Raw genomic sequence first — 13,762 nt, forward strand, 5'->3', positions numbered from 1 at the left:
CTACGGATCCGTACCATGCAAGTATAACGCAATCGGTAGTCGGCCAAGGTGAGCCTTTTATGGATCCGATTCATCTGAGTCGGCCGAGTATTAGTCTTTAAGGCTGATATTGACCTATTAAACCATGGGCGACAAGCACGCATTTAGTGCATGGAGCACGCCATAGTACGCCAACCAATCAGAATAAACACCAATCACATACTTCGGGATGCTCTACCGACTATCAAAACGACTCCAACTCTAACGGCCCGCTAGCTATCCCCTCACCAAGCAGTTTCACATGGAGCTCTTGCTATAAACATTGTTCCCGCCTTCTGACCGCGTCGGTTGATCCGCTAGGGATTCCAATACGTCGCATCGTCAATCTATAAAACTGAAAATTGCCATGGCTCCTATTGCCCTTGATGAAACCGCTGTCTTTCCGACCAGGAAACTTCTTGTAAAGCCATGGAGTCGACCACAACCAACGTCGGAGAAGCTTGACTGGGCCGACCTGCCAAAGATCGACCTCTCGCGCTTCGATGAGCCAGGCGGCAAGCACGAACTAGCTGATCAACTCTATGAAGCAGTCACCAAGGTTGGTTTTTGGTCAGTCGTCAACACAGGAATTGACGACGAACGCGTGCTTCGTCAATTTAGCATTGGCAATACCTTCTTCAAGGAACCAATTGAGGAGAAACGCAGGTTCCCGTGTAACTTCGCTGAGGGCGAATATTTCGGGTATCGCGAAAACTCGCGGTGGATCGGTGATACCGGTGTGAAAGAAAACATTGAAATGGTATTTGAGTTTTGTATTTATCGACTGATACCACAGCTAACATTGTGCAGCTGAATGTGCCGAAAGCTACGCCAGCATATGCGAATGTAGGCAAGCACCAAGTAGTAGAGGAGAACTGGGATGAGATTGCGAGGTTCCACCGCGATCTGTGGGAGAAAGTTATTAACAAGCTATTTGTTTTGATCTCAATCATTCTGGAGCTACCTGAAAACTATCTGTCAGATGCCCACGCGTATGATGAGGATTCGGACGACCATTTGCGATACATGATCTACAACGCCAGGACACAGGATGAATGGGAAAGGGCACAGGCTTACTCTAAAGGCGGCCATACAGACTTCGGAAGTTTGACTTTGTTGTTTTCCCAACATGTTGCTGGCTTGCAGATTCGTACACCCGAAGGCGATTGGAAATATGTTCGACCTGTTGATGGCGGCATCACCTGCAACGCTGCAGACACTCTCTCATTCCTAACCAAAGGTAAGCCGCTCACCTCAATAACCATAAGTTCGTGGCTAATACCAGTCTAGGATTTATCAAGTCGACCATCCACCGCGTAGTAACGCCACCAAAGGACCAGATCAATATCTCACGTCTGGGGTTACTGTATTTCAGTCGGCCTGGAGACCATACACCAATGCGACCTGTCCCATCGCCTGTACTAGATCGACTCGGGCTACTGACCGAGGAGGATAAGGACGTCAATATACCAGTTCCGTCTGGTGTCGAGTATGTTCGAGCTCGCGTAAAGGATGTACATCATAAGACCGTCCTAGACAAACGTGAGGGCACGTCGTTCGAGTACAAAGGACTGAAGGTTCAGAACTACTACGACTGAGTACAATGTAGTCATCTTGAGTCAGCCTATTACGACTGATGATGTTGGTCTCAGTTCGTGGTCTTGCCGTAGCTTGTAGTTCTGAACTGGTGGAAAGGAGACGAGTTCGCATGTTTGATCCAATTTGAGCATCCTGGGTATATGGCAGATGATCCTCAGCGTTGCTAAAGGAACATAGTGTGACTGGTCATTGCCATTAGACGAGTTCGAAGGTGTTGGAATTCGCGTGCGCATAAATCTACATATCAGAGAACCCATAAAGACTTACGAGTGTAGCGCATCATGGCGAGCGGTAGATCTCATGAAGAGATACTCGACCGGTAGCGTAGACAAGAATTATGGAAAACTATTCACTATTTTCAATACAGATTTACCAAGATAACATGGAATAATCTCGCAACTCACTAAAGTAACACGTAGACATCCAACAGTATGATGCGGATATGCTGCGTTATTCCGATTAGATTAGTCGATATTCGAGTTCATGTGACATGTGAGCTTTAGTGCCGTTAGCTTGCCAGGCTGGGGCTCTCACATCTCGTCAGGCTTATTCGTTCACCGTACAAATGAGCCTTGTTCTATGAATGTTGGGTCATCTAAGAGCCACGTCAGGTCATCAGAACGCACATGGCCAAGCGGTCCGTTGCCGACTTCCCCGCAGATTTCTCTTAACAAAGTAGTCACTGGTGACGTCAAGGCTTCGTCTGAGCATCTCACAGTCCTTAGGAACCCCGACAGCTATTTCGTGATGCGATGTCTGCGAATTCTGGTTGCAAGTTGCCCATGCTAACGGAACCATCGGCGTTACCCCTAATCAAAAAAACAGCTCGCTGATTTCTGATAAATTATGGAATATCCGAAATTTTCTTTAAGAGCTTTCAGTCGATGTGGCCGGTCATTTGCGTGTAGTATGATTTCACAGCTCTGTGTTGGTGACGAGTTGGCTTGTCTCCCGGGAGCTGCCCGCGGCGGAACACCGATATATGAGCATGCATTCTTCTAGATGACCTCCTTCATTGAGCAGGGTACCAAAATGACTAGTGTCCATCCGTGTAAAGCAGCTATATTGTATGAGTCGCCAGTACTTGTTCCTGCTGCCAATGTATATCGCTTACCACTTGACTATCAAGAGAAATATGGTAAAGCATGGCAAATGCTGCAGGTAAGTTCATTTGGCAGGGTTCACACTCTCAGGATATGTCTCAGTGATCGATAGGACATAAGTAATTCCATGCACTCGACGCCAAGATGTATAGGAGCAGTATAATATTACGGGCCAGGCCGGATAATTAACAACGGGTGTTGTCCTGCCTTTTTTAATCACGCCAAGAGGGGACGCGTCAGTCCCCAAGCTTTACCCCAGACGCGGGACTTGACTCGAATAGTCAAGTCGCACCATCCAAACCAATCAAACATGAAGTATTTCAAAGAGGCCCGAATGTTCAGCACAACATGTCGGTAAATGTATGCACGTCAACGGAGATACACTTTTAGTCTCTTGAGGTCCATGCACTATCCTTTGGTTACGGTGCTTGGACCGGACCGTGTCTCACGCGGCGAAACACAAGCCTCGAAGGAACATTGTGTTCGGCTCTTATGTTGAGGCGATGTCTCAACAGCCTAAGAGCCCGGAGTTCGACTATACAGGAAGGCAATCAAGAGTATGAGCCTATGGTCCTTGTTTTTCTTTTCTTAGAAAGGCGGATGCGCTACAGCTTGACCGTAACCTACTGGCGACCCATTACGACGATGGGGTTACAATATCATGCCATGCTACTGGATACCCAAGAGGTTCTAGAATCTCGGTGAGTAAGACGTGTTGATTCCGTTGTCTGCGGATGATTAAGACGATGACTATAAGAGGCTCGATTACTCTTCGGAGACTTGACTTGCACCACGCCATAGTCAGCCAGTCTACTTTCATCTCAGTCCCATCAGCCATCTACCAATATTTTAACGTGTCAATCAGTAATGGCTCGCTACTTCGCCGTTGTTGCCCTCTTGGCAACCTCTCTTGTGGGAGGCGTCATGGCACATCCCGGCTCTGATATTCAAGCTGAGATCGAAAGGAGCGCTGCTTGGCAAGCCCATCCCGAATACCGCTCCTTGAAGCCATGCCAGGGTGCAATCAAGGCTCGTGACCACAAGTTGGTCTCTGCTCGTATGGAGAAGTTTGACAAACTCCGTGAGAAGCGGGGCATGGAGAAGCGCACCTTCCAAGAAGTCCTAACCACCAACCACCACTCCAACAAGACCGTCACCCCTGACTCCACCCCGGAGGAAATTTTCGGTTCTGACAACTCCTGCATCCTTCAGCCCACGGTTACTGAGGGTCCTTACTGTGAGTGTTTACATCACGCGTAGGCTATGATGCCTCTAACATTTTTCAAGGGGTTTCCGGCGAACTTGTCCGCCAGGACATCACCGATGGCGAAGAGGGTGTCCCATTGACCTTTGACGTTCAACTCATCGACACCACTACTTGCGAGCCACTCTCTAACGTTGCCCTCGAAGCTTGGTACTGCAACTCCACTGGTGTCTACGGCGGTGTCAGCGCTCGTGGCAATGGTAATACTAACGATCCTACTATTCCATACAACACGGCTCTCCGTGGTATCCAGTATAGTGACGACGATGGTGTCCTCTCTTTCGATACTATCGTGCCTGGTCACTATACTGGTCGTGCCGTCCACATTCATAGTAAGTAGCCGCTCTTGATCTATATTGACCTCACTCTGACATAACTTCAGTCATGGCACATATCGGCGCTACAACTCTCGCCAACGGCACGATCGCTGGTGGTCACGTCGCTCAAGTCGGTCAACTCTTCTTTGACCAGTCGTTGAACGAGGAGGTTGACACCGTTGCTCCTTACAACACCAACACTCAGGCTTTCACCGTGAACGCTCGTGACGGTATCATGGCTCAAGAAGCTGCCACTTCTGACCCAGTTCTGAACTACGTTTACCTTGGCAACTCCGTCGAAGACGGCATCTTTGGCTGGGCCACTGTTGGCGTCAACCCCAACAAGGTCATCAACCCCCACGCGGCTGCACACTACAACGGCCCCGCATAACTGTGGACGCAGTATATGTCGCAAGGCCTGTAAATGATGTTATTGATCTCATACGGCGGCTTTATGTTTAAGAATGACTCGAAACTTTATTTCTGATGTAGTGGTATTTAGCAGATTGTACATAGCATTTGTTAAGCAGTAACAAATAGCAATTCATAAGTTGCTTGTGCAAAACGATAGTACACACACACTCTATCTCTATATCCCTATTATATATATTCAATGTCCTAGCGATCAAGCAGTGTCTCAGCAATTCACTGCAAGCCTGCACGGTTTGGTCGGATCTCCTCACTTGTTCTCCTGAGACTCATGGCTCTACAGGGTTTACTTCCACCTTACACTGCATCAAATTTATAAGAGGAATATCCGGCCACATAAATTTTAACGCCAACAACAGAAATTCTCGACTCTTCTCGTTCAATCATCATGGATCTATACCTAGAGAAAACATCGTCAAAATCACAGGAAGCAAGTCTGGTATGTTAAGCACCTTATATCCTCCTATATAATACACTAATAAAGTACAGGTCCTCGCTACGCCCATATCATACTTCTCGCCGATTTAGCGATAAAAAAATCTCTATTCACTGACGCAGATTTCCGAGGAAGGCTGCCTATGAAGGTGCTGCTAGACACTATTAAGGAGCTTGCTGTCACCAAGTTAGAAATTGAACTATATGGAAGCCACTGCTACTCGCGCCAATTGAAGTGCAGCCCCTTTAGAACGCTGTACATATCTCGACTTGCTCCAGGCTATAAGGACCCCTTATACAACTACACAGAATTTATCAACTCGCTCCCCTCACCCGAAGCCTCAATAATGAAGCTCGCTGTCAATCCTGGAGCCGCTGACTTCGAACCAGTGGAGACTCTAGAAGATCGAATCAAGATACGAGATATGAACTATGAAGGTTGCAAGGAACTCATGGAGACACCCAATCTCGGACTTGTTCGGGCCTTGGTCATTCATCCGGCCAGGGAGAAGCACTACAATGCCGCCACCAGCTTGATGTTCTTCCATTCCGAGGCCGCCGAAGTCGTGCTCAGGTTGTAACCGTAGGCTTGTAGTCTCTAGCTGGACCTATTTATAGAGCTTATATATATAAATTCTTGGAATAAGGATTTATTATGTCAACACTGATGGCAGAATATCACGGATCATCTAAACGACTGGGATCAACTGCCCACAAGCGTCTGAGATGACAGGCATTCCTGTCGTCTTTGGAAGACTCCGCATTCTGCTCTTCTTTAGACCATGTGCCTGGCAAATACAAATTGGCAGATTTCCTTTGTTCTCTTACAAGTGGGCTGATTTGAACTCAATGATTGAGGCCATTGTCAACGGCGAGAACCTCACAGTTGCAAAGGTCTTTAAATCAGCACTACACAGCATATGCAGTCGGTAGTTTACTCACACTGAGGACCAATACATTTGGGTTGATGCCCTGCGTAATCAACCAGAATGGCCTGGCTCAGCGGAGTGCGCAAGTCAAACGTATGGGCAAGGTCTACAATCAACTATGGGTACGATGCCGGAAAAATCCTTGAAAAGATCTTGGATGACTTGAGCCAGAATGATTCGATGACAGAAACCTTTATATCAAAGCTTGACCGGATAGGCTTGGCAAGGTCTTGGCGTGCAGAGTATGTGGTCTTACTGGAAACATCTCAGAATTATATAGGAGGTATTGTCTGCGCACAATGCTGCGCTCGTATTCTTTGGTAACAAAATAAGCAGCATGAGCACTATGTTTGTAGCTACGGTATATTTATCCCGATACGCTGATAGATGGCAGGCTATAGGGCCCGAAGCTCAAGGGGAATTTATCAAACGACATCAGCTTGCTTCCGTGGTATTCCCTTGTTGTGGGAAAACTTATAGTATTTGATCAAGTTGAATCTCTCAATCTGCGGTCGCCCTATAAGGTCATGTTTCAATGAGAGGACGCATAATAAAAGGTGGAGCTGACGATATGGGTCTATTGTGGGGGTAGCTTCAACGGCTTGGGCGATCTCATACAGGCGTATATGCTTCGGAGTAAACTAGCAGCTACTGGAACAGGCCTTCTGGTCCTGGCTCGACGAGCTACTCAATAAGGGAGATGTAACTTTCATACTCTCAAAAAGCTGTAAAGCTCCAATGACGTTGAGAGAAATGGCGATGGAACTTGTATGCTCGTTGGAAAATATTATCTCCAAGGCGTGATGAATGGTAAGGCGTAGCAATACCAACAGAATCACGGGGTAGAAGACACCACCGTAACTCTTTGATAAAGGGACGCCAATCAAGATGATATATTGGTCCCCTTTAACTATCTAAGTAGTTTTACCTATCTATTTTGGTGTATTGGGTGCAAGTTTATGATAATAGTAACTGCTTGTGAGATGGGTTATACAACCCACGACGGACGAGTAGAGACCACAACTGCTGCTAGGTAAACAAACAAGACATCGAATGGAACATCTCCCACACATATAGGTTAGCACTCTAGTATTGTGCACCACTTTAAACTCGTGTCGTCTAAATGGCGGCAACAAAATTTTGTCTACCTTAGGATTGGTTCATAGTAGACTTCTACTAATATGTAGAATGACTCGAAATATATTATATTTCAATGAGTACTCAAAGTGAAAATCCAGCAGTATAATAAGGAATAAGAAGGGATATCATAGTCACGCTAGTAGATGTTAGAATTTGTCCAATTTCTTGGAACTTCTGTCTGTAGCTGGGTTGTCCAAAGCCCCATGGCATCTCCACATGCCATACTAACTCGACCAAAGCAGACTCAATTTTCAAGAGTGCTTACTTTGTCATCTCTCTCTCTCTCTCTCTCTCTCTCTCTCTCTCTCTCTCTCTCTCTCTCTCTCTCTCTCTCTCTCTCTCTCTCTCTCTCTCTCTCTCCACAAGCAATGTCCTTGCTGCTAGCACATACACAATTCTGATGAGAGAGCGGAATTCTATCGGCCAAGTCTACTTAGCTAAGATCAAACGCATCGACACGTTCTCCTGGCTCATTCAGGTTATCATCTTGTACGTGCGGACTCAGTAACATGGCAACTGATATCACTTTGGGTCGTTTGCCCAAAGAGTTCCGCAGATCAGTATTCTGGACCTCTCAACACAGACGAGGGTAGTTTGGCTGTGTTATCTATGAGTCTTCCGTGAGTCTTGACTTGAATTGAGCCTTTGTCATCGCCTCCCAGCTCGTGAGGCTCCATTTCATGGAGTTTAAGTCGTCAACAAAGGCCTGCCTAGCAATCAAGCGATTTCTTCGAATGCCAGAACGTGCGACTTCGAAGAAGACAGCAGTATAAAGGCAAGGCCATCTAGTTGTAGCGAGCAACTTGGTGAATGCCTGATTTGGCATACCGAAACATTACGCTTGCCACTCTCAACGTCCAATACCTTTCCCCTTCACGTCTACAGATACTCCTGAACTGTTGTCAGTACCTTTGAGTAGGTCTCTTAGACTCCCTTCAGCATAGCTTTTCGGTCTACTGCCTTTCAAATCCGAGCAGGCAATTTCCGTCATGGTGTTACCTCCTCGCCATGGTATCCAGTTGCCGAGCCCCGACAGAAGATTCGAAGAACTTCTTGGCTCATCTGGGCTGAAGATAGCCGCATTGGCAATTGAATCTGATATAGTAGGTCTCGAGGGCTCACTCGGTGGTTCATGCGTGTAATTAGTAACCGCTGGATCCTCGTGGGTTGTTCTGATTTCGAGATGACTTCTTGATGTCTTGGGCTTGGCAGGTTCACTAACCAGTGCAGTGCCCGATGTCCGAGGCATGGCCTGTTGTCGACTACTGTCCAGCAATGCTGTTGCGAATGAAGCTGACTTCTTCCGGGCGAGCTTCTTCTGTTGTTCTTTCGAGTTACCTGTACTGCTTGGAGAAGCTCCACCATCACCCTTGATATGCCTTGAAACCCGTCCTCTCACCTCATCAGTGAGCTCTTGAGCAGACTTCTTCTTACTTTTTTCTTCCTCTGAAGACCGACTAGAGCTCATGATGGTCTCTAATGTGCCATAAGCTGCGCTTTTCCTACGTGGCCCACTTCGACGCTTCCTGTGCCCTGCACTACTGTGTTCATCGTCACTCGAGATAGCCTGCAGTGTAGGTCCGTGATGTCTCGACGAGGATGCAACAGAAGCCACAAAACTGGACCCTGATCCGTGAGGTGCAACATGCACTTCATACTGATTGCTCAGCGAGTACTTGGACCTCGCGCATATTTCAGCAATCCTGTCCAGATCTGCTCCGATGTCCTGTTGTATATCCGCCATGATACTCTTGAAGCTGAACGCCTCGAGCGGTGGTAGTTTAACGTCTTCAGCGCCCCGCCCCCGGGGTTTCTTCTGCCCCTTATGGCGTGCCATGCTCAGCACCATGCCATTGCGACCTGGCCGCCAATTGGATACGTTCGGCGTGATCGAAACGGCAGAGAGAGGAACCCTGCGACTGGCTGGCCGACTGCCGGTTGCAGAGGGTGGTGGGCCTGAATACGTGCGTACTATTACTGGTTGCGAATGCGTACCAGTCGTTGTACTCGTAGCCGTGCTCGGGACGCCGCTACTTTTTGTATAACGGTGGCGGGCTGACGGCTGCGAGCGATTGAGCTCGCGCAGTGCGGTGGTTCGGCCCGTAGTCGAGGTGTTGTCTACGGGTATTGGCTTTCCCTCAGCAGTAGAAGGCACGAGCGAGATGCTAGAAGTGTTTGGCTGAGCAAGAGGGGGAATATGAAGAAGGGAAGCGAGTGCCGACGTCGTTTAGGATTTCGGGCAACAGGAGGAGGCAGTCGAGGGGATGGCAGAGGTTTATGAGTAGTACCATTAGACGGCATAGAGTCTAGATGAGGTTGAAGACATGGCGGACGTGTGTCTGATGCCGATGGTGTCAACGTAGCTTCGGCTCTCTGCTGGGGCTGAGGGATAGATGCCATTTCATATATGCATGAACAACTGTAAAGCGGGAGAAACAGGTATGATGTTCGGCAAGAGTATCAAATTGGGTTGCTGCAGGAAATCTGTAAGCAAGCAGCGGGCATATGTAGGTGGTCGTGGGTCCGTATAGAGGGATGTACGTGTGCCGCCTGATATGCGTCTCTAGCTTATAGCGACATATATGGTTTCCCACATTCCACTTGTGGGTAGACGAGACGAGATATGCAGAGTTGAGCCAATGCTCAACTAGAGCTCGATATTGTCTTGCAGCTGCACTTAGTGGGGCCAGGCTTCAGTTCAGCATAGACAATGAAACAAAGTCTAGGACCTGTTGCGGGTAGAGATACGCGCGCAAGGAGCGGGTCGTAGAAGAGGTAGGGTCTTTTGGGTGTGCGAAGTATATACAGGATTGTGATGGTAGAAAGACGCACGCAACGTAGAAACGTGGATTTGGGTGTGCGAGGGAGTGGGGTACAGACAGGAGTCTTGGACGCCCCAAGGACGATCTTGGGGAAGAACCTCGAGTTCGTTCCTGGAAACGTGAGAGAGGCGATAAACGGCAATGGTTTTCGCTCAATCAACCAGCCATCCACAGCTTTGCTGTCATCGCCTCAGGCGGACACCGAAACGGGGAAGCGGAAGCAGATAGGCGATGGAATCAACCCTGGAACCGGAATGAGTGAATGCGAAAGATATTGCCAGGACGGAGAGGTGGATTGACCCCGATGTGATGCTGAGCGGAAAGTATTTGTTTCTTTTGCTCGGCCGTCTGCAGAGAAAACCAAAGCCTCGCGATGAGTGGTCGTTGGAGTTCAGTCCAGAAGCAATGCGGGCTGCACGAAGGCGTGGCAGCTCGGGCGTGGTCAACAGGGATCTGAGAGGGGAAATATGTGGACATCCTGCCTATCCAATTCAGCTACTGCACATGCAGCCTAGGACATTTTAGAACCTTTTCCGTCCAAACTGCCACTCCCACCACGGACACTAGGTTATGCATGTACTTATGATGCGGAACAGCGAAGTGCTGTGTAGAGAAACCAAACATGTGCTATTTTGAACAGTTGATCGCAACACGGTGCAATAGCTGGAAGTCGAACTGCCACTGATAGCAAATCCAAAACTATGGCGTGGCATTCTTCTTAGAATCGTTAGCGTGACATGCAATTGGGTACAACAGCCGACGTTTCTGTTCCTTATTCAATGTGGAGAGAGCTGGGGGGGGGGGGGGGGGAAGGAACTACCTCACTACATACCACAAGGTTGAGTTTGGGGTCCTGGGTATGCCGTTGGTTTGCCCCACCATGCGGACCGGTCATTATTATAGGTATGTACTTGGTACCAATGCCATGGCACCGGATTGGTTCATGATTTTTGACGTGTCGGTTGTGGCCGGCTTCTACAAACGTTGATAAAGCCTCCGAGAATATGCTACGTGTACACGCACGTCTGGTTCGGCTCGATGACTCTGCTCGACTGATTGTATACGTATCTGCTTATCCACTGCGAGCTGTGGCAGCTGTCCAATAATGCTTTTTGTCAATGCCTGAGCCTTTTGAAGTAAGACAAGATGCTTTGGATGGCTTACGGTCAAGCGAAAGTATCTTCCATGCCTGTATCCAGCCCATTGTAGATACCAGACACCCTCGGTCAGTTTCGTGAAGGGCCCACTGGTAAGAAGGGATGTGAAGCTGTAAGACAAATCATAGTAATATAGAAAATGAGTAACGATCACTACAAAGTGTTTACAAAAACAGAATTATGAGACCGAGGCATTCCGTCCATTTGTTTTACTTGCTTTATCTTATAGATAATCATTCAGCAGGGACGCAGGCGTTGCTGAGGTTTCAAGAGGCTAATCCGTCCAATTATTACGTCTCATTACTATGTATGCCTGGTGTGTTGTCTGTTATATGGAGATCCACTGGTATAAGAATACGGCCCCGGGCCGAGGCTTGAACCACTGCAATGGAGTCTCTCGATAGATGTATTACATCACAACATACCTGACAAACCCGTCCGCACAAAGCAAACCAAATACGCTAACCGCCACACAACACTCATTCCGTGCAGGCCTCGACATGAGTTGTGCGCCAATGTGACTACCCGGAGAACTAGTGGTTCCACGCAGATGCCATCCAAGGACAGCATCGGTAGTGAGGGAAATACTAAGATTGCTACGTGTCGCTCGCCCGTCTTTCTTCACTGAAATCTAGCCATTCTCTAAGAAGTAGGCGGCGCCATTGTGCCATAGCCATGTCCACCTGTCTGTACACGATCGCTGTAGACACCGGCAGCTCTTCTGGCGGCGAATCGACCTTCCCTTGCTTGCTCTCTACGGTCGTAGTAGACGTATTCGATGTAGAATGCGTGGATGTGCCCAGGGATATAACTAGAGCACGCAAGACGTGTTAGCATAATTATATGGTAACAGGGGAGCCCAAAACAGGAGGCATCTGAGAGGTATCGCTTACCCGAGAAGTGTCAGACAGATGTTGATGAAGAGATCAGCACCGCACCCTGCGACTGCCCAAACACCGACCGGGGGCACTAGAATGTTAGCTGAATGAATGTGAACAATGCCAGGAGAACGCACAGAGAATGGTGATCAGAACGATGAAGACGGCTGAAACGGCGCCCATTTTGTCTGTGTTGCTGCTGTTTTAGATGTGTTGCTTTGTTTGTTGTTGGTGGTGGAACCTTGCGAAATGGTTCTCTCAGTGTTTCCTTCCGAGCTGGTGGTTTTGTGGTTGTGAAATCGTCGTGGCAGAGGCAAAAACGCTGTGGCAGTGCTTTATGTTCGTGGTGTGATTTAGTAGCTATGTTCAACGCTGCCAAGTTTTGTTCTACCCATTCAAAACAAACTTCACGTTCTTCACCTTGACCAACATGGAAAGCGCTTAATATGGCATGATGACGTATGCTGATGCTGCACGTGCCAAGCTTTCGGCAACCGGCAGTGGCGGGTCAAACTCGCGCCTCCTTCTAAACGGTCGTAGCTATGTCGGCGTTGAGGTGCCGTTCTACCGTGGCTGATGCCAATTCAGTGCATTTCCGTTATCAGAACATGCCGGTATGTTGCTCATGACTGGGATATGTCGGCATGGCGGTTGTGGTTGACGTTTCTACAAGGGGTTTATAGAGCGTAGTGTGAGCTAAATTGTTATACTTGGTAATTATGCTTCGAATGACGATTGCTTACAAGAGCGTCAAGCATACTATATACTAGGTAATATCCTATGGAGTCGTTCGATAGTTGTAGTATAAACTCCCACGGATAAGTAAATTGCTTCATGATAATACCTAACTTAGTCCCTTTTCGAACATCTGTCATGATCTAGTCTAAGGTTAGAAAGTATCTCGAAGCCTGGGAAGATAAGTTCCCATTAGCTTCGCTTTTAGTTGCAGCTCGGATCTGGAAGCTACTTATGTAAGGAAGTGAACAAGGCTATCAAATAGTATCTCCTGTATCCCGGAAGCTTAAAATAGCACAATAAATGCAGAACCATGAATTTCAACATTAGCAAAAGTCCGAGTCCGTCGGGCTTTCATGACGATCCTGGTGTTGGAAAAAGCAAATAGCCTGAACCAGCCGTTGAGGTATTCTGCAATGAACCACATTAAAGTATTTGTTGGGCTTGTCTTGAGCTTTAGAACCACGATCAGGCCTGGCTGCGCTCGTAGTTGCGAAGGTGACAGTTTGTTGGATGCAGTATACATCTAAAGTAAGGAGCGCACTCTGCAACTACGAAGATGATGATTCGTAAACATCTCAGAGTTGCGCCTCAGGCTCCGATCAACCACGTTTTGTGCCGCACTCAGCGCACGCTAAGGCATGTTTTCCCTGAAACTTAATAGGCGCCTGCAGCATGCGCGCCAAAGATGAATGGATTGGAGTTGTAGAACCTTGACCTTTCCGAGGTCAAACATCTGGAGTGATAGTCATTCCACTCCCTCAAAAGAAAGAAAATTAATAAATAAAAAAGCGCTATGCGTAGTATATCGAGATGACCTTGAACCATCCAAGCTGGGCAGGTGCCTAAATGACAGCCGAATTTTCCTGTTCCATTAGGCTTAATGCCAAACGGAGGGGAGGCCTAGGATTATATCTGAGACGGTGACAAGTAGAG

The 13,762-nt window shown here is 47.8% G+C and overlaps 4 protein-coding genes across 4 annotated transcripts; 2 read left to right on the forward strand and 2 right to left on the reverse strand.

Annotated features, from left to right (window-relative positions):
• The first annotated feature begins 168 nt into the window (after positions 1–168).
• Positions 169–1,958, forward strand: BKA67DRAFT_559969 (gibberellin 2-oxidase). Its single transcript, XM_046102428.1, has 4 exons — positions 169–778; positions 829–1,258; positions 1,309–1,802; positions 1,888–1,958. The coding sequence occupies exons 1-3, from the start codon at positions 386–388 to the stop codon at positions 1,614–1,616; spliced, it is 1,131 nt and encodes a 376-aa protein (XP_045959503.1). The 5' UTR covers positions 169–385; the 3' UTR covers positions 1,617–1,802; positions 1,888–1,958.
• A 1,629-nt stretch (positions 1,959–3,587) lies between these two features.
• BKA67DRAFT_534169 (Intradiol ring-cleavage dioxygenase) lies at positions 3,588–4,692 on the forward strand (the record flags this gene model as incomplete). The annotated part of the gene is made up of 3 exons (XM_046099820.1): positions 3,588–3,957; positions 4,008–4,316; positions 4,367–4,692. The coding sequence occupies 3 exons, from the start codon at positions 3,588–3,590 to the stop codon at positions 4,690–4,692; spliced, it is 1,005 nt and encodes a 334-aa protein (XP_045959504.1).
• Positions 4,693–8,084: 3,392 nt separating this feature from the next.
• On the reverse strand, positions 8,085–9,634 carry BKA67DRAFT_534170 (uncharacterized protein; the record flags this gene model as incomplete). Its single annotated transcript, XM_046099821.1, has 2 exons — positions 8,085–9,352; positions 9,523–9,634. 2 exons carry the CDS (start codon positions 9,632–9,634, stop codon positions 8,085–8,087), a joined length of 1,380 nt encoding a protein of 459 aa, XP_045959505.1.
• A 2,221-nt stretch (positions 9,635–11,855) lies between these two features.
• Positions 11,856–12,274, reverse strand: BKA67DRAFT_657190 (uncharacterized protein; the record flags this gene model as incomplete). Its single annotated transcript, XM_046107073.1, has 3 exons — positions 11,856–12,024; positions 12,107–12,182; positions 12,229–12,274. The coding sequence occupies 3 exons, from the start codon at positions 12,272–12,274 to the stop codon at positions 11,856–11,858; spliced, it is 291 nt and encodes a 96-aa protein (XP_045959506.1).
• Positions 12,275–13,762: the final 1,488 nt, after the last annotated feature.

This window comes from Truncatella angustata (assembly GCF_020726525.1).
Source record: "Truncatella angustata strain MPI-SDFR-AT-0073 chromosome Unknown BKA67scaffold_3, whole genome shotgun sequence".
In the NCBI taxonomy this organism is placed as follows: Eukaryota; Fungi; Ascomycota; class Sordariomycetes; order Amphisphaeriales; family Sporocadaceae; genus Truncatella; species Truncatella angustata.

What these genes read in the sequence shown, in the direction of transcription:
- BKA67DRAFT_559969 (XM_046102428.1), top strand. Translation starts at nt 386, where the DNA reads ATGGCTCCTATTGCCCTTGATGAAACCGCTGTCTTTCCGACCAGGAAA. An exon ending in TGAAAGAAAACATTGAAATG is followed by an intron (nt 779 to 828) that starts GTATTTGAGTTT and finishes AACATTGTGCAG; the next exon opens with CTGAATGTGCCGAAAGCTAC. An exon ending in TCTCTCATTCCTAACCAAAG is followed by an intron (nt 1,259 to 1,308) that starts GTAAGCCGCTCA and finishes ATACCAGTCTAG; the next exon opens with GATTTATCAAGTCGACCATC.